This window comes from Anguilla anguilla, chromosome 11 (assembly GCF_013347855.1).
Source record: "Anguilla anguilla isolate fAngAng1 chromosome 11, fAngAng1.pri, whole genome shotgun sequence".
Taxonomy (NCBI): Eukaryota; Metazoa; Chordata; class Actinopteri; order Anguilliformes; family Anguillidae; genus Anguilla; species Anguilla anguilla.
Genome location: NC_049211.1, coordinates 28,276,160 through 28,300,014, shown reverse-complemented (window position 1 = coordinate 28,300,014; position 23,855 = coordinate 28,276,160). Strand labels below are relative to the sequence as shown.

Below are 23,855 nucleotides of genomic sequence, written 5' to 3'. Positions count from 1 at the left end.
ATGCAGACATAGGGAGAACATGCAAACTCCACACAGAAGGGCCCAGGCCGGATTCAAATCCAGGACCTTCTTGCTGTGAGGCGACATTGCTATTCATTGCAGACAGTAGAGGAAGCCAGGCTGCCAGATGCAAAGGTTTCCCCTTCTCCCATTCACAGAGACAACCTTGCATATAAATGGAGGGGTCAATGTGTGAGTCCAGGTTAGAGGGTAGATCCCTAGGGAGTCAAAAAGCCCTTGGTGAAAAACAGTCACCGGCCTCATTCCATTCGCTCACTGTAGCCAGCGTGCGAAACTCAACAGCATGGTCTGCCACATTGTGAGTGTGCTGCAGGAGAGAGATTAGCCTTTTGGCTGCCTCCCATCCTCTACCGGGGTGATTAAAGACTGTTCATCTTCTGAGTTAACTACCTAATGTCTGAACGTACTGGAGTTCCCAAAGTACCATAGCCTAGAAGCAAAATAAAAGATCAAACAACCAAGGGGTAAAAAGATCTAAGAACTGGCGACCTCTAGTGGTCAGAGAAAGGGATCGTGACATTAAGGCATTTTAAATGGTGTATATTTAATGAATATATTTATTTAATAAGTAAATAAAATCAATTGCATTTAGTTTTTAAGACTTATTACTCATTAACGTGCTTGACTTAAATGTGTTCAACTACTTTGCATGCTGCATTGACATTGCTTCATCTTCTGTGTGATCCAAGTGGGTATGGTGTATCAGTAGGCTGTATGTTTTGTCAAAGTTTACCTGGGTGTTAAGAAACAAACAAAAGCAACCTTCCTCGTTGATTTGGATGTTACCACAACTCACTTCATGATAAGGTACAAAGTTGCTTGTGCTTCATTGTTTAAGCACAGTCTTTTTCATGAATAAAACCCCATGTTTCATAATCTGAAAATGTGGCTGGTCTCATGTTACCGTTAAGAATGTGTTTCCATGATTAACATTAGTATGTGCATAAAAAATCAGTGTAAGCCATTTTTATTTACAGCTACAATTCCACACCTCGGTTACAGTCATACAACTATGTGGTATCAATGTAACATCAGACTGTGTTCTGCAGAGAAGTTCTTCAGAGAAGAGTGGGCTAAAAGTCCTCCACAGCAATATGAACAACTGATATCAAATTATAGTGTTTGGGTGCAGATACTTCTGATAAAGGTGGTGCAATCAGTTATTAAGTTTACGAAAGTATATCAAATAGGCAACGTATTTTAAAGCAGGTCTGGTTGACAGTTCACTAAGGTATTATTGCCTTATAGCATTCTACTGCATCTGTATTCTTAGAAGGGAATCTTCCTGTAAAAACAAAGGCACAGGCAACTCTAGACAACATGGCTAGTTTATTTTTAAAAGCATACCAATTTACAGTTATTTTAATGTGTGGATATTTTTTATTAAGTAGTTTTGACATTTTGGACAGGCCTAGTCAAATCTAGAAAGGGGCAGCCCCTTTTAAAATCACAAAAACTACAAAGACTCCTTAATTTACAGAAAACATATGTCCAGTATATATGGTAGAAGGCAAGAACCAAAACGAAATCAACATTAGTGGTTTTTGTATTTAAGGGGTAAATATTTGCTTTAAAGCAGGTCACTGGGAATGCAGATTTTTGCCACTCTGTGGGAAGCAATTATGGTTAGTCTTGCAGTGCTACCTGTATCAAACCACTGTCATTACTTAGCCGAATATCAGTCAAGAGATATATAATTAATTCTGGCAGAATTCATGTAGGCTACGTTTTTCAGATGGCTTTTCGTGAAAAATAAAGTACTGAACTTTTGATCAATCTCAGAACACACAATACTATAATAATAAGTTATTTTTAAAATGTTGTACTTCTAAATATTCTTGTCAATATTTGATTTAATGTAGGTTACCTCCTAATCTCGCAGTGATTTGTCATATGAGTCTCCACCAGGTACTTCGAACTACAAGAGGAAAATTTTTCATGAGCGCCACACGAAACTACTCGGCGCACAGTGCCTTTCGTACACTCCACGTGACTTGCGCAGCGCAACTACTCGTTCGTTATAGGGGTGTGAGCCTGTATCTGGAGCCCGTCTCTTCAGCCAACAAAAAGAGCTGTGGGCTGTATCCGTATTCGGAATGGGAGTGGGTGCGATAAAACGAGCGATTTATTGCGCGAAACAAATTATCGTTTGTAGGCTATTGAAACGTAGGCTAACTCTTGTCAATTTTCATCTTCCACATACCCTAACATTACATTCCCGAGCAGGCTCTACTAAGTGAATGTAATGTATCAACGTTTTTTGTATGATGAATGTCCAATTTATTAAACCCATTCCTGAGAACAATACTTATACATACTTGAAATCTTTATTTGCGTTGTAAATTTGGAGGACTTAATTGTTACAATACAAAAGGCAGGTGTTTATCAGTGTATCACTTTAACCCTCCAATAAACATCAATTCAAAATCGTCAATTGTTACACACGTGCATGATAAATTATTTATGTTTTATTTTGTTTTCAAGTTTGGCGTTAGGTGGCGTACTAGCACAAAAGGTTGAGAATTAGAAAGTCAAACATCAGCACATTATAATTGCAACGTCAGTATGTTGTAAAGACACGGGATTCAGATACACAGTCGGCCTACAAGTTTACAGATTAACACATGGTAGGATAAACCGCATAGTGCTGAAAATAATATTCTATTCAAAAATAATATTTTAAATATTGAGTTTGTAAATTTTTTTGCATTTCTGATACAATTTACTACCTAAAGTCACTGCACTTCAGCTTTTAAAATGTCACTCCCACTAGTTGTGACTCAGCAGATAGGCACACCTGCAGCAGACTGAATAGGATGAGTTCAACGACCAAACCTCAGTGAGTGTTGAGCAATGGTACTGATGGAAGTTGAAGTCCATGGTTGAGAGCTGTAAGTGAACTGTAGGATTTACATCAGAACCCCAGACAGGTTGTGCAACATTTTGCCTGCTGAGCTCACCACAAAGATGAGGGTAATAGACACATGCTGAGCAATGGTTTGCTATCATGCTAATGTCAAATAGGTTCACAGTTACAGATTACAAGTACTTTAAAGATATCTGTGTTTGTCTTCCCATCAGCACATCTGTGAAATATGTAAATTATTTGCCTTGGACCATTTCCAACCTCAGGTGTTTGAAATGGTGTGAGACATAATTCTAAAGCTCAGTTTAAACTTTAAATCCTTAAACAAACAGGTGATAACTTTATCTTTTGCCTCCTGAAACCTGGTCTTTGTTTGAATGCGTCCTAGTTACTTTCAATTCGATTTAGTAATTTACCTGCATGTTAAAAGCTTATATTCATGCATTTACTTTCCAAAATGCATGTTATACTTCACTATTTCCTGGAATAATTTAGTTACATTTACCAATGGCTTACTCACGGCTGCAGCTGTTGTTGATCTCATGTAATTCACACATGTTGCATTACATTACATTGTAATCACTTGGCAGAAACTCTTATGCAGAGTGATGTATGGTGGAGAATGTCAGTGTTACTGTCAGGGATACAAAAATGCTGCATCACAGATGCCCATTTATAATCATTAAGTGTAGCGTTACCCTAACAAAAAATAATATATTGGTATAGTACCAAAAGGTTCCAGATAACGTATTTCTCCACTGCTATACCTACAGTCCCCTCCAAAAGTATTGGAAGAGCAAGGCCAATTCCTTTGTTTTTGCAATACACTGAATACATTTGAGGTTGAGATAAAAAGATGAACATGAGACAAGAGTTCAGAATTTCAGCTTTTATTTCCTGGTATTTACACCTAGATGTTAAACTACTTAGAACATAGCACCTTTGGTATCAGCCCACCCAATTTTTAGGTGAGCAAAAGTATTGGAACAGAGAGTATTTAAGTAAATGAAAGCAAATAACACTTAATATTTGGTAGCATATCTCTTGCTTGCAATAACTGCATCAAGCCTGCGACCCATTGACATCACCAAACTGTTGCATTCTTCTTTTGTGATGCTTTTCCAGGCTTTTACTGTAGCCTCTTTCAGTTGTTGTTTGTTTCGGGGGGGGGTTTTCCCTTCAATCTCCTCTTCAGGAGGTGAAATGCATGCTCAATTGGGTTAAGGTCTGGTGATTGACTTTGTTGTGTTGGCAGTGTGTTTTTGGTCATTGTCTTGCTGCATGATGAAGTTCCTCCCAATTAGTTTGGACGCATTTCTCCGTAAGTTGGCAGACAAAATGTTTTTGTAGACTTCTGAATTTATCCTGCTGCTACCATCATGAGTTACATCATCAATAACGATTAGTGAGCTCACTCCAGAAGCAGCCATGCAAGCCCAAGCCATGATACTTCCTCCACCGTGCTTCACAGATGAGCTTATATGTTTTGGATCATGAGCAGATTCCTTCTTTCTCCACACTTTGGCCTTTCCACCACTTTGGTAGAGGTTAATCCTGGTCTCATCAGTCCATAAAACTTTGTTCCAGAACTTTTGTGGCTCATCTCTGTACTTCTTTGCAAATTGTAATCTCGGCTTTCGATTCTTACTACTGATGAATGGTTTGTATCTTGTGGTATAGCCTCTATATTGCTGCTCTCTAAATCTCCTTCGAACCGTTGATTGAGATACCTTCAACCCTGTCCTGTGGAGATTGTTTGTGATGTCACTGACTGATGTTTTGAGGTGTTTCTTCACAGCTTTCACAATGTTTCTGTCATCAATTGCTGTTGTTTTCCTTGGTCGACCTGTTCGATATCTGTTGCTCAGTACGCCAGCGGTTTCTTTCTTTTTCAGGACATTCCAGGTTGTCGTACAAGCTATCCCCAATGCTTGTGCAATGGCTCTGATCGATTTCCCCTCTTTTCTAAGCTTGCTTTTCTCCCAAAGACAGCTCTCTGGTCTTCATGTTAGTTTATCTTTTATAACACAAATGCAGTTTTCACAGGCAAAACCCAAGGCTAAAACCAAGAGTAGACATTCAGAACTATTTATTGTTTAACCAATCAATCTAACAGGACACATCTGGGCAACAAGTCACATGTTCAAATACTTTTGCTCACCTAAAAATTGGGTTATCTGATACAAAAGGTGATATGTTCTAAGTTGTTTAACAAATCTAGATAAAAATACCAGGAAATAAAATCTGAAATTCGGATCTGTCACCTCATGTACATCTTTTGACCTCAAACTCAATTGTCTTCAGTGTATAGCAAAAACAAAGGAATTGACCTTGCTGTTCCAATACTTTTGGAGGGGACTGTACAACATTATCTAAAAGAAAATTCAGAGAAAGTAAGAGAAAAAGAAAGTATATCTAAAGGGGGCCAGAAGAGCCATGTTGCAATCTGAAGAGCTGAGTCCATAGTCTTCTTCGGAAGAAGGGCAGGGTTTCCGCTGTCATGATTGCAGTGGGAGGCTCATTCCACCAGCAGAGGGTGGGAATAGACAAGAGACGTGACATGGATATGCAAGTGAAGGGGGTGGGGGGCGGGGGGGTGGGTGGGTGTATTGGACACCAGACAAAGGTATATGGTCTAATGAGATTCTGAAGATATAACAGTGCCGTTTTGTTTTTTTGTTAGTTTTTTTGCTGTCCAATAGGTTAACACCAAGGTTTTTTAACTTGACATGAGCTGAAAGCCATGTCAAGTTGATGAAAGACATGCAGCATTCTGGATGAGCTGCTGAGGTCTGATGGCACAGGCAGGGAGGCCAGAAGTGTGGGAGTTGTAGTAGTCCAGAAGGGAGATTATCAGAGCCTGGATTAACATCTGATTACACTTCCAGTTGTGTGACCTCTCTGAAATGGGTATTTTACTTATTTTAATATGCCACACGTTTAAAGCAGGTGTTCCCACACAAAGTAGGCTACTCATATTTTGCTGTTTAGTGCAATTATTTTAGAATTACAGTGATAGCAATATTACCAAGGGTTTGTGAATCACATGTAGTGGGTGAAATGGAAAAAGCTGAGTTAAAACTAATTAAAAGTGGAAAATATATTTCTGCTTTTCTTGGGACCCCCAGAAATCCTTGACTGAATCCAGTTTAGGAACCCATGTTTTAAGATCAGTTTGATCTTTATTGATTTTGTACCTGTATAAAAATGCATAAATCACAAAGAGATGTTTCTCATATGGTGATGTGCCGAGGTGTATCATAATCACAGGTTCAGTCGATGAAATAAACAGAATCTCTGACCCACCTTCAATATATTCTCAAAAGTTAATATCGACTATGTACCACAGGCCAAATTCTCAGTGTGCATTCATTTTATATGGCTCGTAATATGGAGTAGGCTAGTTTCCCTTAAATAGTTCGCAGATTTTTCGCTTAATTAATCTATTCCCATGTTTATCTACTGGTTTTATCATTAAGGCTTTGCAGTCAAGACTTGTGTAGACGTCGCACCAAGCACAAGGTTTAAAAACGTTCACGGGTCTGAATCAATTTTAGATAGGCGACAATAATTGATCGAGTAATCCGGCCATACCACCCCAGCCATCGAAGGAGAGCCGTACACAGTCGCGCCCAACGAACTGTATGTGGTCCAGTAGTCTCGACACACCGTGGCAGCGCACGAAATAGTAAGGAGGCGTGTCGCTGGGAGGAGAGAAAGTAGGAGGGGATACGGGACCGAGTTAAGAATGAGCTCGGAAGTGACGCGCTCGTTGCCGGCAGAGGGGGGATAGAGACAGAAAGATCGACACGGGTGTAAGGACAGTCGGTTTGTTAACTTCTGCAAAGCAACGGAGGTGAGAGTTTTAAGCATTTCCATTAATCTGTTTGCATAATGAAATCTAATAGCTGGCTGAGCCAACCCCATTATGCGGGCTTTTGCTTAATAGATTGGTAGCCAGCTAGCTATTGCTCCAAAACAATTGAATGCTACAGGGTCCGAGAAGGGAAATGATCTGCGCATTTTAGAGCAGCATAGCGGTGAGCATACAGGTCGCTAATTAGCAAAGTAGCTAGCTGGCTAGAAGAATGAATTGAATAATACCGATTACGTTTTACTCGCACTAGCCAGCTATTTGATCCCGGGTTGAGAATCGTTCAAAAATAACTAGCAAGTTGAAATCCTTAGCTTTAGCAGTTGACTCTTTTCATATGCATGGATTGCTGTTATCTGTGGTAGTCGAATAGAGTCTTTGTAGACTAAGTTAGACAAATCAGATGACGTTAACTAGCTAGATAGCTAGCTGGTTGCCAGACGCGATTAGGTTTTAGTCGATGGGATGCTATTGGAGACTAGCTTGCAAGCTAAATTGTAATGGCTACATGATAGCTACTAGTTGTAATAATCACACGCTCTCGTATTCTGACTCAAACGCAGTTAACATGTATAAATCGCTAATGTAACTAAAAAGCCAAGCGAGCTTTCCGTAATCGACATCATAACGGTACTACTGCATTTAGTCAAGGGGCTAGCTAGCCATCTGGCCAGTATAAGCGCTAGGCATTAGAATGGATATATGCAGCTATATTTGCTTATTCGTGTTGTTTATCAGAATAAATTCACGGCTGGCCGAGTTTCAGCCAGCTAAGTGATTCAGTTGTCAATTTTTATGTTGGTGATTGTATGCGCGCAGACAACAATATCATTCAATTAACGTTATGCAACACGGCCTCAATTGACTGGGCTCATACTAGTGCTACACAAGCTGCTAGCTAGACTAGCTTTGTCAGGCCAAAGCCCCGCAATGTTAGAGCGTAAAATTAAATGTAAAACCTGCACAATTCCATGCTCGAATCGGTATCAAATGATGGTGCTTGTACATCGCTTATATGAAAGGCTATGCCCAATGTAAACTAGTTAGCCAATGCAAATGTAACGAAATGTATAAACTAGCTAACTGGATGGCTAATATAATGTAACTAACGTCATAGTTGGCTGGCTGTATAAAAGGAAGTTGTATAACGTCAATATGCTGGATTTTTTTGTTTCTAGCTATTTTGTATATCTAGGTAGCTGCTCCAAGTATGCTCGTTAACTTCAAATGTGGTTACATTGCCTTTTTTGCCAGAGAGATGGAATTTGAACGCAAGTTAATTATTTGCTAAGTACAATCCTGGTGTATGCAGTTAACAGCAAACATCATATTTATGTTATTCACAGTTAAACGTAGCTGTGCGTTAGTTAATCTAAACATTGGTTCAGATGGTGGTCGTTATCAGAATGCAAAACGAAATGACGCCAAGAAGCCCTGAGTCTATACTTTTCATTCCTTCGATGCGAACTTACAAGGTGCGGATAGATGCCTGTGTCGTGTGTGTGATTTAACCGTGATCCTTGACTTTTTTTTCTGTCTCAAATGGTATTTTACTGTTACTTATCCCGAATCCTTTCGCATAAACCGCCCTCTCCTTAAGGTAATCGGTTCAAATGATTCCGCTTCAGTTTATGTTATTATGGGGCTTCGGCTGCGGGCGCATTCTTGCGGACAGTGTTGTCATAGGCCACAGGTTTCGTACCTGGGCGTTTCTCCAATGACAGGCACTTTTATTCGCTCCCATGGGTACATTTTTATAAATTAACAAAATCCAGGGATTTTCACATCAAGTAATGATTCTTACTGTTATCATTTGTCTTAAAAAATAAATGGCGGAATTATCTGATATGTAATATGCTGTATGTTGGGTCAAAGCATGGTTTGCTACTTGCTTGTCACATACCAGAGCTTGTCAGTTTTCCATGCATATTTAAAATTCAATAAATTACATAATCGCATTCATCAAAATGAAATTACTTTCCAGGAAAATTAAAAATAAAACAAAAGAAATGTGGTAGGTTAACACATTTTTATTTAAAAAAATTAATTAAAATGTTTGTCCTGTACCTCTGGGTCCTTACTGTGACAATGATGATATTCCTTTAAAATTCAGTGCCACAGTGCATTCAGATGCCAGCTTACTGTATTGAATTGATTGTAATACGTTCACTCAATGAATGCTTGCACCATTGTTATTCCTTTGGTGTTACTTGTACCCTAAGCAACATTAAATGCTTTTCAGAATTTTATTTCTCAATTAATCTGCACAGATTAAAAAGCAGTGTAATACAGTAGAATCCACTTAATCCCGTTATGCTATTATCGCATTATTTGGATATTTGAGTAGAATTGCCAAATCTCGAACCGTTTTCCATTCATTCTGTTTTAAAGAGATTTCATATTTGCCAGACCTTTCACGCATACTTAGGATATTTTCATTAGGTTATGTTGTGTAGTGGTATAATTACATCGCATACTTATCCAGTAAAAGTTACTTTGATAAGTAACACCGCCAATAACTTAATGTACAACTTTTTTCATGAATAAAGCGTGTTTCAGTCTAGGAATTTGGCTGGTCTTGCGTTACTATTGGAAATGTTTCCTTGATTAACATTAGTATATGCAGGAAAAAAAACCTGTGTACGCACATTATAGGGCATTTTAATTCACTGTTCATCTCCTGTTACAATCATACTGAGTAGGTGGTATGAATGTAACATCGGACTGACTGTATTTTGGTGTTAATTGTATCTGACTCGATTAAGTTATGTAATTGAAGCCGCTAATGATTGCTGACGTATCAGCAGCTGTCGGAAGTAAAATTTCATAGTACTAGGTGCTAGTAGGCTATTTACTGTGTCAATGAGCAAAATCCGAAGACGGTTACATTTGACGACTCTCCCCTAAGTCTTTAAAGTCAGCGAATGACTTCAATTAAACCGCATTTGAATAAAGAAACTAAACCACAAACATGCCTGAGTGGCACGCAAGGTCGTCGGCACTCCTTTTCATTCTTATTTGCAATTAAGAGGGTTATGCTGTCATTAATTTAGCTTGTTTAAGGTTGCATGTAAACCTGAAAGCAGTCGAAACTTAAAAAACTTGAAATGCAGAATCATGCGCAATGAAATTGTTCCAATAAATTCACGGACCATTTCTAGTGGCTTGACGAGTTTTTTTTGTTTTGTTTGCTCGCTCAATTTCTCTTATAGGCGGCTTGAAAACACTTAGGCGGCTCGCCTAAGACATTTCAATGTGGGGTAAAACCCTGCATTACTAGCTAGCTGTCAAAGCTAAGACCTTGCAACCTGCCAATTATTTGAAAAAATGTCCTGACTGCAACAACTTGTACTCTCGCAGTAAAGACTTCATGTTGTGTAAAGGACAAATTTAGCTTTGAACATGAGGAAGTGGAAATACTAGAACTTGTTGACTATTCTAATGGAGGTGAATGGGGTCTGATAGCATGTTTGAAATTATTCTCAGCCAATGTGAGATCAAACAGGATTTAAATAGGTCAGCTTTCCCTTCGTAGACATTCTTGTTTAGTTTGTAACGTTTAGTGAGAGGAGCTCAACATTGTTCAGTCTGGTTCCAAATTGAACTGGTTCTGTGTAACAAGGATCCATTTCTGGGAATCATCCAAAATGTTGATGGAGAACTCTGCTCTGGTTAGGACAATAAACAGGGTGGGGGCCTATATATAGGCCCCCATATATATATATATATATATATATATAACCCTTTTTTTAAATTTTTTTTTTTTTTTTTTGGCCAGTGAGAAATGATGATGTTTGGTATGCACAAGACGATATAATTTGTCTGGTGCCAGGGTCCTAGCCTGTAACTTCAAGGCACACCATGCTTACCAACATGGTGTGGGAGGAACTTTGCTCATGTTCTGGTTAAGCAACATTGCACTTAGGCCTATATTTCTGTTAGAGTTGTACCACATTCATATTGCCCCAAGCCTGTGTCACACAATGCTTACAGTAAAGCATCAGTGAAATTTTGACTTTCTTTTAAACTTGGCATGTGTGCTTTTCAATTTCATTCTATGTGTAGGAAATGTACCATTTACTTAGACCTAGTTTGTTTGACAGCTACTATTTGTAGAATTTCTTTCTTTATTTGGCTTAAACTCCCTGGAGCACAGGTTCTGTTATTATAAGAATACTCCTAGATACCTCGTTTCACTCAGTTTTATGTTTTGTTGTTTTAAATTACTTTTGTGCTGTTTCTACTTTAAATTACAGTACATGTCATTACCACCATAGCCTGTTTATAACAGCAACAGTATATTTGTATGAATATTATTTATTTTTGTTATATGTAGTGTTGCACTTGATCTGTGATAATTGTGAAAAAAGACAAATTATAATATCTAACAATTATGTTTGTAGTTTTTTTTTAATGGAATAAGATTTCTCATTGCTGAGAGAAAATGCATAGATTAATGAAATAATGCACACTTAATGAATATTAGCAGAAAATACTCAGATTAAAACTTCCCTAGAATAAAAATGTGAAATGAAGTTGTACTTAATTGCAGTAAGGACATTTTTAGAGGAGCATGATGAACATTTCTGAAAAAAATCTAATTAGAACATATTTGAGATTACTTGTGATTTAGTATGTCTTATTATTTGCATTAAGGACATGAACAAAATTCAATTTCAAAGCCATTCTTTTTCCAAAAATTTGCAAAGGCGGAAGTGTGTATAGTTGTGGAAGCACCCACCCAAGTTTGATCAGTGATATAATTTGTTTGTTGTGGCAACCTCAAAAACTTGAAGGTGAGCCTCTTGGCTGTTTGTGTCCACACGAAAGCATGTCAAATCTTAAAAGCTCAAGTGGATACTTGTAGCCTGGAGTACAGGTTTCCAGGAATTTCGCGTGTTTAATTTGGTATAATTACCCAAGACCATTTAACCTAAGCTGATTGAAAGCAAATGAGAGTATTTGTTTCAGTAGTTTTCTTTGCTGGCAGAGCTTCCTGTGTTGTTAATCTGATGTGATGAAAGTGCAGACCTCTTATCTTTCCGACTGCCTCCAGGAGTCTGCGTCATTCCAAATGTAAAGACAACAAAGTTCCCTACGAGATGTTTCTGAATGTCACCGCGCGAAGCCTGAGAGGTCTAACAAGGGCTAATCAGTAGCCTGTACCGTTCCAGTTAGCGCTCAGCATCAGCAAGTCTTACAGCCTCTCGCACGCAGTCTGGGCTGTCCTTGAGCAGACAGAAAACGGTCTGCTCGCTGAATGGAAGTGACTGTAGGAATCCCTGACCCTGAGTGCTGTGTTGAGACTTCTAGTTTGCACAATGTAGAGTTCAGTGGATCTAATGGTGTACATTCAAGACATTTTAAAAAATCTGTATAGTGGCCAGACAAGTGTGGAAGTCCTGAAGTAAAACGTGCTAAATGACAACTTGTTAAACTGCCTTACATTTTCAGATACTGCATCATATCGGACCAGATACTTTGGTCCGATATGATGCAGTCCCAAATAGTGATATTGGTCTAGAGATGAACAGTGGACATTTCCAAATGTCTCCAGTCTGTGACCCCCCTGGCATCGCTCGCGCATTAAAGCCCTGTACAGACTGTCAGTAAGATTTCCTTGATGTAGGGTCTTTAAGAGAACAGAACATAAATATATAATTGAATACCATTTAATGTTGAATCAACACATTTTTGTTTACTTCACACTAAAGTAAAATTGAAATGTCCTGCCAGTTCATGTGTAAAATAATGCCTTCTAATTGGCACTTTCGTCGAGGTGAATCGCCCACTTGGAGAGCCGTTGGAAGCTCTTTAACGTCGAGTAAGATTTAAATTTTTTAACTTAAGAGTGTGGGGTTTTAAAAAGGAGAAATCCCAAGCAGAGTGCCTTGTGGGTATCCTGTTTAACCCGGTCATGTACCCAGTCCTGGAGATAAGATAAATGCACAGCGTTTCAACAACTGTTCGCAGCGGGGAATCTGCACGAAAACCGTAATCTGGGAGCTGTGCCTCCGTTGATAATGGGTCGATCGACCTGGGCTTGCAGTCCAAGGAGAAGTGCAGAGAGTTTCTGGTGCACATCTGTTATCTGTTCTCCGCACCGTTCCCTTGGCATTATGGGTCAATCAGGCGGCGAAGGAACCCGGTCTGAGCTCACTGCTGAAAAGTCCGATAAGACAGGAGTTTGGCCCCTGTGTACCACTGTGCCATATGGCGTGATCTGTTCCGAATGCAAATGGCACGGGAGGAAGGGTTTTTAAACGTATTCCAAATTTTACTGTGGTTCGCAAAAGAATGCATGTCAGTTATGGATGGTCTGTCCATATTTGTTAAATCAACATGAGCAACAACCAGTAATACCTTTCGGCTATTGTGAAGAGTTGTGCTGTGACACATTGCTTGGCCATATTGCTCAAAGGAGCAGCTACAAATGTTCGAGCGTGTCAGGTCCGTCTGTTATTTTAAGAAAAGAAAACCTGCATCGGTTTCTCAGAATGAGTCTACTTTCGGGCAGATGTTGTTCTCGTAGCTTAGCAGAAAAGTTTCAGGTTGGGTAGTCCTTCCCCTTCGCTGTGTGAAATTCTGTATTCAAATGGCTGGCAATGCATCGGTCACAAGTGTTTAACTGCCAGTCAGCCTCTCGGTCAAAGTACAGTATTGGTGTCCCTCGGTGAAATGGCATGCAGTTTTGTGACCGGGCCAAATTTGGGGGTGTCCTTAGCAGAGGTGGGGCGGAAGCTTCCGCAGAGCGTAGCGTGAGGTCGTGCGCAAGTGCGGTCAGAGCACAGAAACTGTGGGGTCAACTTCAGTGACCGATATTTAACTGCCCGCATTGGCTGATACTACTGCTGATGCCTCCCCTTTGTTTACAGTGTTGCACAAATGCAGACTGCAGCCGAGTTTCCTAGTTCATAGAAGTAAAACGTAACATTTTATTTGTATGGAAAAATATTTCAACTTGCATAAGAGGACATGAGTCTAGTGAGCTATTAATCTCCGTATAGGTTTGCTTGTGAGTGATAAATAAAAGGGTTTCAGTTGACTATGATTAGCCTGTATTTGCACATGATATTTTCACTCTGTTTACAGCATCAGTGTATCGCCTCTCTGGCACATTCGTTTCATCATATTGGCCGTAATCCTGACAGATTGGCAAATAGTAATGGCTTCTTTTTAACCTGCTTTCAGCCCGTGATGAAACGGCCCCAGTGTTATCATGCGTCTTTTCATATCTCTCTGCCGCGGTGGTTTTCGATGAGCAGAAAAGCGTGATTGATTAAAAGGAAAGGCCTATCTGATGGCGGTCAGATGACGGCCGTAGGCTGCGGTGGCGGAGAGCCGTTGGAGACGGGGACCCAGCTCGGCTTGTGGTGATGTGGCGGCACCTGTTGTGGCTGCCCCAGGCTTTTGAGAAGGATGTGGCTTTACAACTGCGCGTAGAGGTAGGGTGTGTGTGCGTGTGCGTGTGCGAGAACTACAGAACCAGTCAAGCAGCAGAGCATTTGTTTGGGTGTGGGTGGAGGGGGGGGGGGGTTGGGGTTGTCAAGCCAAGAGGGACCGGATCCTATCCGAAACGCACTGGATCCTGGACCGCCCGTCGGGCTGAGTAGGCAGAGAGGCGTGGGCTGGGTCTTTAGGTTAAATTGACAGAGTGAGTCAGTAGGTGTTTGTTAGCGATACGCTGTTCCGGACCATGGGATGCCGACGTGATGGTGAGGTGCTCCGCAGCCTATGAGGGTGTCAACAATCTGGTTGCCATGGAGACGGTCCTGGCAAGTGCTTCTCAGTGAGCTATGACACAAGACTTATGGCTTGAGTTGGTCAGGTAGAGATCACAGGGTAGAACCGGTACTTATATAAAGTCTAAGAAAGATACTATCAGAAAAAATGTTTTTAATTGCTTTATCTCTTCGTAAGGCTGGTGTATTTTCAGAGAAATGAAAAGTGTTGAAGTATTTTCTGAAGCTCAAGGCTGTGTGTATGCAGTGCTAAATTCTTTTTAGCTTGGAAACTTCTAGACTTCCTGTCCTATGCAAAACCGAAAAAGAGCTTTAAATGAAAAAAGCGCACTTCAGAAATTTCAGAGTTTAAAAGGTTGTCTTATAGAAGATCTTTCTTCTGTCAGTGAAGAAAAGGGAAATGTACTGATTCATTTTCTGTCCAGCTGACATTAATTGAATTTACACTTGGAAATGAAGTCTTATTATTTCAGTTATGTCAAGATGTAGCCTAAAACCTTGTTTAAAAACTGCTGTCTGTGTTCCTACCTTCCATTCAAGTTAAACTTCATAAAGTGAGGTCATGTCTTTTTCTTTTTGTTAGGAATCTAAGAAAGGGACCACATAACTAATTTTGCACGTACGTGGGTTTTTTCTTTTTTTACTTTGGCAAAAAAAAAAATGGAAAAAACCAAAGAGAGCTTTGCACAGTTGGGACATACCACCCATTTGATCAACACTGTAGACACCCCGCTCAAGGCTAGTCTGACGTGTGCAAACCTTTGCTAACAGTGCCAGGGTGTCCAGGCGAGACGGCATGCGGCGCGCAGCTCTGACGCACGCCGGCTAAGCATGTCAGAGGGGCGTGCCTTCATCTGCTTTTAAGTTTCTGTTTCCAGAATCGGCATGCGGGAAAACGGAAACGATCCATCAGGAGCTTTGCTTACGAAGCCAACCCCGTTCCAGCGAGAAGCGCCGGCCTCGACTGCCGTGAACGGAATTGCAGCGATTTTAAGCTGGGCGGTTCTCTGAGCGTCCGCTTGCCGCCCGGTGGCGTCGTTCGTCGCGCGTATACAGACATCTCGCGAAACGGCGGTACTATTATAGCGTAGCTCATGGCCAGGTGCAATTAGGGTTTCCGTAACGCTGCTCCTGTTTGCGCTGGCTCAGCAGCGGTTATATTGCTTTACCGCCCTGATAAGGAGGTGCCTCTCAGCAGATTTTTTTTTCCTCTCCTCAGATACTCAGCTGCTAGACTGTCAAACTGTAACAAGCTGACGAATGCAAGCGCGATTTGCGTGCTGGACGTAACAGTCGGTCTTTAAAAGTTAGTCAGCCCGCTTTTTGATGTCTGCTTGTTTGGTGCTGACAAGCCTTTTACTGTGGGCACAAAAATTGTAACGTTAGGGATAGGAAGTGGTCATTGTGGAAGAAAAAAGTTTGTGAATACTGGAGGGGAAAAGTCTTGATTTTTGTATTTAAATTTAAAGCGTTAATTTGTTAGTCCATCGATAATCTTCAGTTTGAAAAGTAAAGTTATAGGTTGTGTATGATTTGGATGGTATTGTGTGAGCTTCAAATTTTTTTTGGATTCATGTAAAATCCAATCAAACTCAAAGCGGCTCTAAAAGCATTTGCTCAAGCCAAATTGGAACCATGCTATGGCCAAAGACAACACTGAATGCAGATTCTGTGCAACTGTTCGCCAGACGGACAGCGATTCATTGAAATCTGTTTTTCATGACCGATTTTACGTGCTTAGGAAATGAGTTTAGGGATTTGGGGAGGGGGGCAGTCCTGAAGTACACTGTTTTTTAAAGTCCTGGACTCCTGTAAGTGTCCAACAGGGGCTTAGGCTGCCAAACAACTTTCAGGCTCTCTGGTTTTGAATGCTTTTAGCAGACTCTTCTTTGTCCTTGGTGTTGGTTTCAGTATTTGGTAGCAATCTGAGCCCGATCCAGTTTGGTTAAACTTGTCCTGGTCTTCCCTCTCTCCCGACGCATTCTACTCCTGATCTCACAGAACAGTTCATCAGTGTGTCTGGAAAAAATGATTCAAACTGCTTTTTTCCCCCTCCCCCTCCCCCCTTCTTTCTCCTCCTCAGATTTTTTTTTCTTTGGCTTTTCCTTTTTTTCGTGGAGAGGTCTGCTGCAGGAAGAGGAAGCGGCGGCGTCCAAGCTGCGAGCGTTTGGACGGTGGGTTTAGCCTCCGGAGGACTCCGTGACCCCATCTGCCTCGGCCCCCCCCCACCCGCCCCCTCGCCTCCCGTCCCGCTCCAGCTCACGGCGTCTGTAATGTGAGCCTTTGCTGGCATCTTGCGGGAGAGCGAAAAAGTGAGGAGGAAGGGGGGAGAAACGGACAGCTCGCGCGCGGAGGCAGCGCAGAGCAGAACCGGACTCGTTAGGCCGGCGGTGGAGCGATCTGCCGCGCGCGGCCCACGGTGACCGGAGGGCGACCACAGAGACCGTCGCAGGCCGTAGACTTTACTGCCGTCACTCTGTGGAGGAGAGAAGGTGGAAGAGGCCTTCAGGAATCCCACTGGTGAAGAGCAAAAAAATCTTTGGAGCAGGGCTTTTTTTTTTTTTTGTTGTTGTTCCTGTTCAGTTTTTTTTCCTTCTCAAGCGAAACACTCACTTCTGACTGACCAGCAGTGTCTTCTGGGATTTTCAGAATGGCCAAAAAGAACAGTCACAAAGGTAAGTCCTTATCTGGTTTTTGGCCTCTCGAAAATAATTTTGTTACCCTTATAATATCACTGAAAACTTGTCAGTGTTCCACAGTGCTTTTAAATACCTCCATGGTAACTTCCACCAGGTAACTTATGGCAGCTTGATTCTAGGCACAGTTTAGCCTCCGCCCTTCTAGGGGGACCAGTGTGTATTGCACCCATTAATATTTGGCCCAGAGGGAAAGGACTCCACAGCAGATAGTCAAAGGACATGCTAAGTGCTCCTAGCCTGGGGAGTGTGGCTGCTCCCTGGAGCATGTTAGAAGGTTCTAGATTCTTCTCTTAATGTACACCGAGCAGGCTTGCAGAAGAGAAGCTCGGTTTGATTGTGTGAGAGAGCGCACGCGCGCGTGAATGTGTGTGTGTGTGCGGCCAGGCTGCCACATCACTCATATTTACAGAGCCATCAGCTACACGCTAGGATAGCTGGTGGCTGTTGAGGTTCTTGTGAAGGGAACGGGGCCATGCAAACGCAATGCTGCTAGCACCGTGGTACGTCCCGAGGAACCGACATCTGCATGTTTCAGAGAGACACACCGCTACCTTGCTGTCCTGTGCTCCTCTGTTAACTCTGTTAACGCCCACCACCCCCCCCCCCCCCCCAAACTCCTTAAATCCTGAAATAATTGGTTTTAAAAGGATCCTTGAAATACAATAGCTCTGTGGTCAGCCCAGAAACGGGCAGCGATAATGAGTGAAATCTGAAACCCACGTGACCAAACGGGGACAGACACACGCCACATTCTCACAAACACGTTTAAACGCACAACCTCGCACGAGTGCTCAGACTGCCACACAAACGTTCTAATGCGCACGTGCACACACACACACACACACACACACGCACACACACACACACACACACACACACAGACTCGTGCTGTGTAGCACGGTACCTGTAATTGTGCTAAACTGTTTTTTGGTGTCCTTGTTGGGACCTGGAGCTCGTTTCATTGGGACCTTGTTTAGCCCGCTCAGTTCCTGAGCTGGTGCCTCCTTCCCCCGACCTCTCTGGCTCTCTGGGAGTCCTAGGTTGTGCACGGAGGCACGGGGGCCCCACGCTCCTGCTGACCCACGACTCCTCTTTCTGCTCGGCCCCGCCCTTCTGCAGCCCCCGCTCTCTCTCTTTCTCCCAACAACTCACTTCTTTAACTGGAGAGGGAGGGAGGGAGGGAGAGGGGGAGAAACACCAAAACGGGTTGCAGACTGTTAATTTGGCAGCGGTTTTCACTGAGTGCTGAAGCAGTTATGGGGCCACTGGCCGCTGTTTGTGAATAGACGTGCGTGCGTGTGTGTGTGCGTGTGTGTGTGTGTGTGTGTGTTTGTGCGCGCGCGACAGAAATCGCAGTAAGCGCAGCCTTGGGAGGGAGTTTTATGTTTTTGAAACCATCCTGAAAAAACATTAATCTTGTCCGATGCCACCAAGCCAAATCAAGCCAGGTCCTCTGACAAGTGTCAGATTTAATTAATTTTTCCACACTGCAGCACGTGTTAAGTCCTGTGTTTGATGTCTAGAGCCACACGTCTGACTCCAGCCTCGTTTGAGGGAGTCCAGTATTGGCCAGGCCCCCCGAAGCACGCCGCTTCTGATTCGCTTCCAATACGACGGTTGCAGTGCCGTCTGTATCCATGGCAACACGCAAGGCGACGGCCAAGCTGATTTCGTTATCTGATTGGACAGGTGTTGTTCAGCGGGGCCACTAAAATCCAAGCCAGCGAATTTGTCGAAGCGGGGTCCTGGGTAAATTCAAGTGTTACGGACTTATCCCGTTTCATTCCTTTTGGTTGATGTGGATTTCTTTTTTCTTTTTTTTTTGTTTTGTTTTGTTTTGAGAGCGACCCAGTTGTTTTTTCGTTTGACTTGGCTGGGGATCAGCAGGCCGACGTGGCAGCTCGCTCGCTGGGACCAGCGCATTGTTTTGACAAATGGAAGGAGCCGCGGACCGAGCGGAAATGCAGATGAGATTTGGCCGCCGTGCGCGTGAGAGGCTAGCGATGGCGTGTCGTTCAGTAGCGGCTGTCCTTATCGGAAAGACGGTCTCTTTGCCCTCGGTCTTGCTGTGTCTTTCCTGCCAAAGCTTTATTTATTTAGAATCCCCCGCCCCCCCCCCCAAAAAAAATCTTCTTTAAACCAGTTTAATGGGCAGAATAGACAGAATTCAGGCCAGGTTTGTGCTTTTTGTGAAAGTAATGTATTTAATGGTGGTAATAGTTAGTATTTATTTATTTTTAATCAGTTTGCTTTCAGTGGTAATCTGTTGAGCAGACATTTACTGTAGAGTCTTGTCTAACCAAGTTGACTGAGCTTTCTAGAGTCTGCCGTTGGTGCAATGAAACACTCAAGACATTTGAAATGATGTGGCTTTGACTCTTCTCCAACGGTCTAATTCTGTTTCCAGGGTAAGAGCAGTTTAAGATGGCTAGCTCTTTTTGAAATTTTTCTGTTTTTATTTTTTAATCTGTTTTTTGGAGGGGGGGGGGGGGGTCTGCTGTGAAAGACGATAAATATTTGTTTGTTTTGGCAGTATAACCAAGACCGTTCTAACCGGCATGGTCATGCCATCCCAGCACTTGGCAGCCAGGAAGTTTTGATGTCACCCATCACTGAACAACACAGCACACCAATTTTACACAGATTTCGCTCTGAGATCTTTCCTTCTCGGTGGTTCATGGTTGAAATTGTTTATCCAATTTTCTGAAAGAGGACATGCCAACACCTCGTGGAAGAAATGTCCTGAAATACGTGATTTTGTATATTGGATAAACGTCGCTTCGGATGATTGTTGGTTGGAACTGGCTCCTCCGGCAACAAAGGATTTGTTTGACAAATGCCATAGTTCATTGAAATATTTTGCAAATTCTTTTTTTTTTTTTTACCCTTTTTTTAACCATGAACCTTGAAGCATGTGCTGGGGGGGGTAGAGGGTTGCTTTGAGGGGCAGGTCTGGAGCTGGAGGCCCTGAATGTACCATAGTGGGGGTGGAGTTTTGGTTAGTTTGTCCTTACCTATGAATGATGTTAAATCTGTGTGCGTGCCTGTCTGCGTGCGTGGGGCATTTTCTCCCGGGTTGAACCAGCTGCAGGGTCTCCCGGCTGCTTCGGCTCTGTATATGCCAGTTCAGACTGAGCTGGAGGGGAGGGGAGGGGAGGGAACTGTTTGGGGCACTGCTGTGTTTTTCAGTGAAGTGTCTCCAGGGGTTTTTTTTTTTTTTTTTAAACAATAACTAGTCTGTTTCCAGTGTTTTCCTCCCATATTCCTCCGCTGTGGTGTAATTCCAGACCGCTGTCTGGTGTTCTGGAGTCTCAGGCTCTTGCAGTTTCCCCCCCTCTACTGTAGCTATCCAAACTCTTCCCTCCCCCCGTACTGTAGCTATCCAAACTCTTCCCTCCCCCCGGACTGTAGCTATCCAAACTCTTCCCTCCCCCCGTACTGTAGCTATCCAAACTCTTCTCTCCCCAAACTGTCTTGCACCTCTGCTGTAACTCCACAAACTGTCCTGCCCCTCTACAGTATCTTCTCCCCCAAAACCCTTCTCCTTCTCCACCCCCCCCCCCCCCCACAGTATCTACCCCCTGAACTCTTTTCCTTCCCCTCTGTACTGTAGCGCTCAAACTGTTCTGTCCCTCTACAATATCTCCCCCAAACTCTTCTCTTTCCTCCCTCTAATGTAGCTCCCAGACTGTTCTCCCCCTCTGCTGTTACTCCCCCAGTGGTTCTCCTTCCTCCGCTCTGCTGCAGCGCTCCAAACTTTTCTCCCCCTCAGCTGTAGCTCCAGCTGTTCGCCTGTGTCAGTCAGCAGCTGGCTGGGTGGAGGCTGAATGTGGGGGCTGGAGCTTGATCCGGCATAGGTCTGTGCACCCGGACGTGTGCTGGTTGGGTAAACAGGGCAAATCTCGCTCTCTTGCTCTCACGCTCTCTCTGCTTCTTTTTGTCTCTCTCTTTATGTTTCTTTTTGTCTCTCTTTGTCTCTCTTTCTTTTTCTCCCTCTTTTTTTTCCTCTCTGAAGTTTTCTGGAAAGTGTTTACAGTCCTGCTGACTCAGGGGCTCAAGCTTTGCATTTTTTTTTTTGGAACGTCTTTGCATACATACAGTGATAGGTCTGTTGGCTGCTGGTTAATGAGTTACTGCTGCATACAGAGCTATTGAGCATTTCCCATACTAATATGCCCAATATAGTATGGTACACACTGCTCCGACAGGACCGACTTTCCTGATAGTTTTGCCACTGACAGGGCACGGGGTGGGGTTGGGGGTCAGCTACAGGCTGGAGGGACGTGAAGGTAACTAAACTGTTCGAATTGGGATTTATTGTAGGGCTGTTCTGCATTGTGGACAGTCCTGGAACTGCACACACAAAAAAATGTTGTTTTTTATTATTTTTCCCTGGACAAACTGCCTGTTTTGTTTTGTCTCTCCCCTTAACCAGACACTTCGGGCGTGGTGTTCGACACGCACTCTAAAATGGTGATGTCCCAGGGAGGGACGTACGAGAGGATGAAGGAGAAGGTAAGCGGCAGGGATGGCGTTTCTCCCAATCTGCTCTGATTCGTTGGGAAATACTGATATTTCTGGCCCTAGGTCTCTCCGGGGCATTTGGCTGCGTCTCTGAACGTTCCCCTCCGCTATCAGCCTCCCGATCTTTGTGCTTGCGTCATGTCCCATGTTCAGTTCCTCTGGAGTCATTCATGGGTCTGAGAATCAGTACTGATTAGTCCGTAAAAGTCGTGTGCATGTGGGGGAGGTAGGCTTTTAGAACAAGGTTTCCCCATACTCCTTTGGGAAGGGGTGGGGGGAGGGTTAAGGGGTTTCACTGTGTGCTGATCTGTTGCAGCCAAACCTGCAGTTGGTTAAGGTAATTGAGAACATGCTTTTACACGCTTTTAAGTGATTTCTGTGCTGTGAACACAGATTTGGCTCAGTTCCATTTTGCGTGTTGCGTGTTGTTTTTCTGACAGCCAGATGCTTGGCTTAAGTAAACAAGTGTTCCCACCGGCGTGATTTTACCCGTCGATCAGTCTGTCGCTAATTGACCAATCAAAAGGCTCCTTGATGGTCCACGGTTAAGTTAACTCTGTTAGTTGCCAGATACCGACCTAGCTATTTCAGATGGGTATTAGCTAGCACATACATGGGGTCTCCAGGACCACATTTGGCAAATTTACAAATACGCAGCGTGAGGAGATGAATGAACCATTTTTAAACTTTGGTCACAGTTCAGATGATCTGTCACACCTGGCTGAGTACTACCTCAGTTCCCATTCCTCCCATAGATGGGCAAGTGCAGAGCCGAAAGCCATTCTACACAAATGGGTGTTTGTGCTAAATCAAAATTCCCAAATTTAAAAAATGAGCTAAAATTTCTGAAATGCTCAGCAATTAGGGGAAATGGCATTTTCATGTGACTTTTCTTTATTAATTTTACTAATGCAAATGTATGCATTTTAGCAGCATTTGAATTTTTTAGATGTAGTGGTAATTCATTGCACGTTTGTTGGCTTTATAGTAACAATGAAACATTATTCAAAAGAACAAATGCGCATAAGTCATACACCTCTGCTTTGCATTTTGTTTTATTTTCCAGGACAATAAAGCTTTCAAAGTGTTTGCAGTTGCATTTGCTTACAAGACGTAGGCAAACATATATAATCCTACATTCTCTCTCTCTCTCTCTCCCTCTCCCCTACAGATTAGTGCCGTCCGAGCCGTGGTGCCCAACAAAAGCAACAACGAGATAGTCCTGGTGCTGCAGCACTTTGAGAACTGCGTGGACCGGGCCGTCCAGGCCTTTGTGGAAGGTAGGCTTTTCAGCACGTGGCTTCTCCCCGGTTCCCCTCTACCGCTGGTCTAGCGGTGGAGACTCAGGAAGGTGTGACGGTCTTCGGTCAGGGGCATAAATGGAGGAATGTTTGAGGGGGAAGGGGGGCGAGGGGCGTGGGGGGAAGCTTGCAGCTGTGAGCTTTACAGACTTGTTTCTTCGGGTGGGCCAGGGGAAGCGAGGACACCGTTAATTTAACTAGGTTTCAAAATGCTTTGCTGCTTTGGCATTTTGGGCCTGCACACTGCCGAGTTGCTCGGTTACAGACAGACCATAAATAAACAACAACAACATCAAAAAAGTGATGTATTTTGGACGAAGGAAACTTTAAGCGACTTACAAACCGCTTAGGCTGCCGGTCGCCCAGCCGAAATCCGTGGTCTCTGAAACAGAGGCGTAGCAAGCGCCTGCAGAACGCAGAAGCACTGGAATGTTTATTTCATTTTTTTCTAAAAAAAATTTTTTTAAAGGCGGCGTTGTAGGCCAGGCTCTCCCAGCCGCCGGCCGCTCTCTCGGCGGGTTTGGGCGGCTCGGCGGAGTCGGTCCGACGTGGCAGCGCTGGACGCGGCTCTGACTCCGGCTCTGACTCCGGGCCCGGGAGCGGACGACCCCCCGGCCCGTCTCCAGAGCAACGCGGCGGTGGCCCGTCCCCAGACCCCCCCTCACAGAAAGGCTCCTTAATTCCTTCCCGCGCTGCGAGCCTCCGTCAGCCTGCCGGGAAGTCGACCCCGCTAACCTGCACTCGTTCTCCAGTAAATCATCTCGTTCCTCCGCTTCCTGAAGCGCTTTGATGTGCGCAGTGTCCCGGGCCGGGGGGGGCCCGTACGGT

The 23,855-nt window shown here is 43.3% G+C and overlaps 1 protein-coding gene across 3 annotated transcripts in view; it reads left to right on the top strand.

Moving 5' to 3' along the window:
- The first annotated feature begins 6,643 nt into the window (after positions 1-6,643).
- Positions 6,644-23,855, top strand: part of spats2 (spermatogenesis associated serine rich 2) — a 29,523-nt gene continuing 12,311 nt past the window's right edge. Inside the window, exons 1-5 of one of the 3 annotated variants that reach the window (XM_035382777.1) lie at positions 6,661-6,743; positions 15,723-15,809; positions 16,587-17,178; positions 21,638-21,717; positions 22,898-23,006. In XM_035382777.1, coding sequence (XP_035238668.1) covers positions 17,154-17,178; positions 21,638-21,717; positions 22,898-23,006 — 214 coding nt within the window. In that variant the 5' untranslated portion in view covers positions 6,661-6,743; positions 15,723-15,809; positions 16,587-17,153. Of the gene's footprint in view, positions 6,744-15,381; positions 15,810-16,586; positions 17,179-21,637; positions 21,718-22,897; positions 23,007-23,855 lie in introns of those variants that run through there. The other 2 variants (XM_035382776.1, XM_035382778.1) reach the window with 2 other exon arrangements.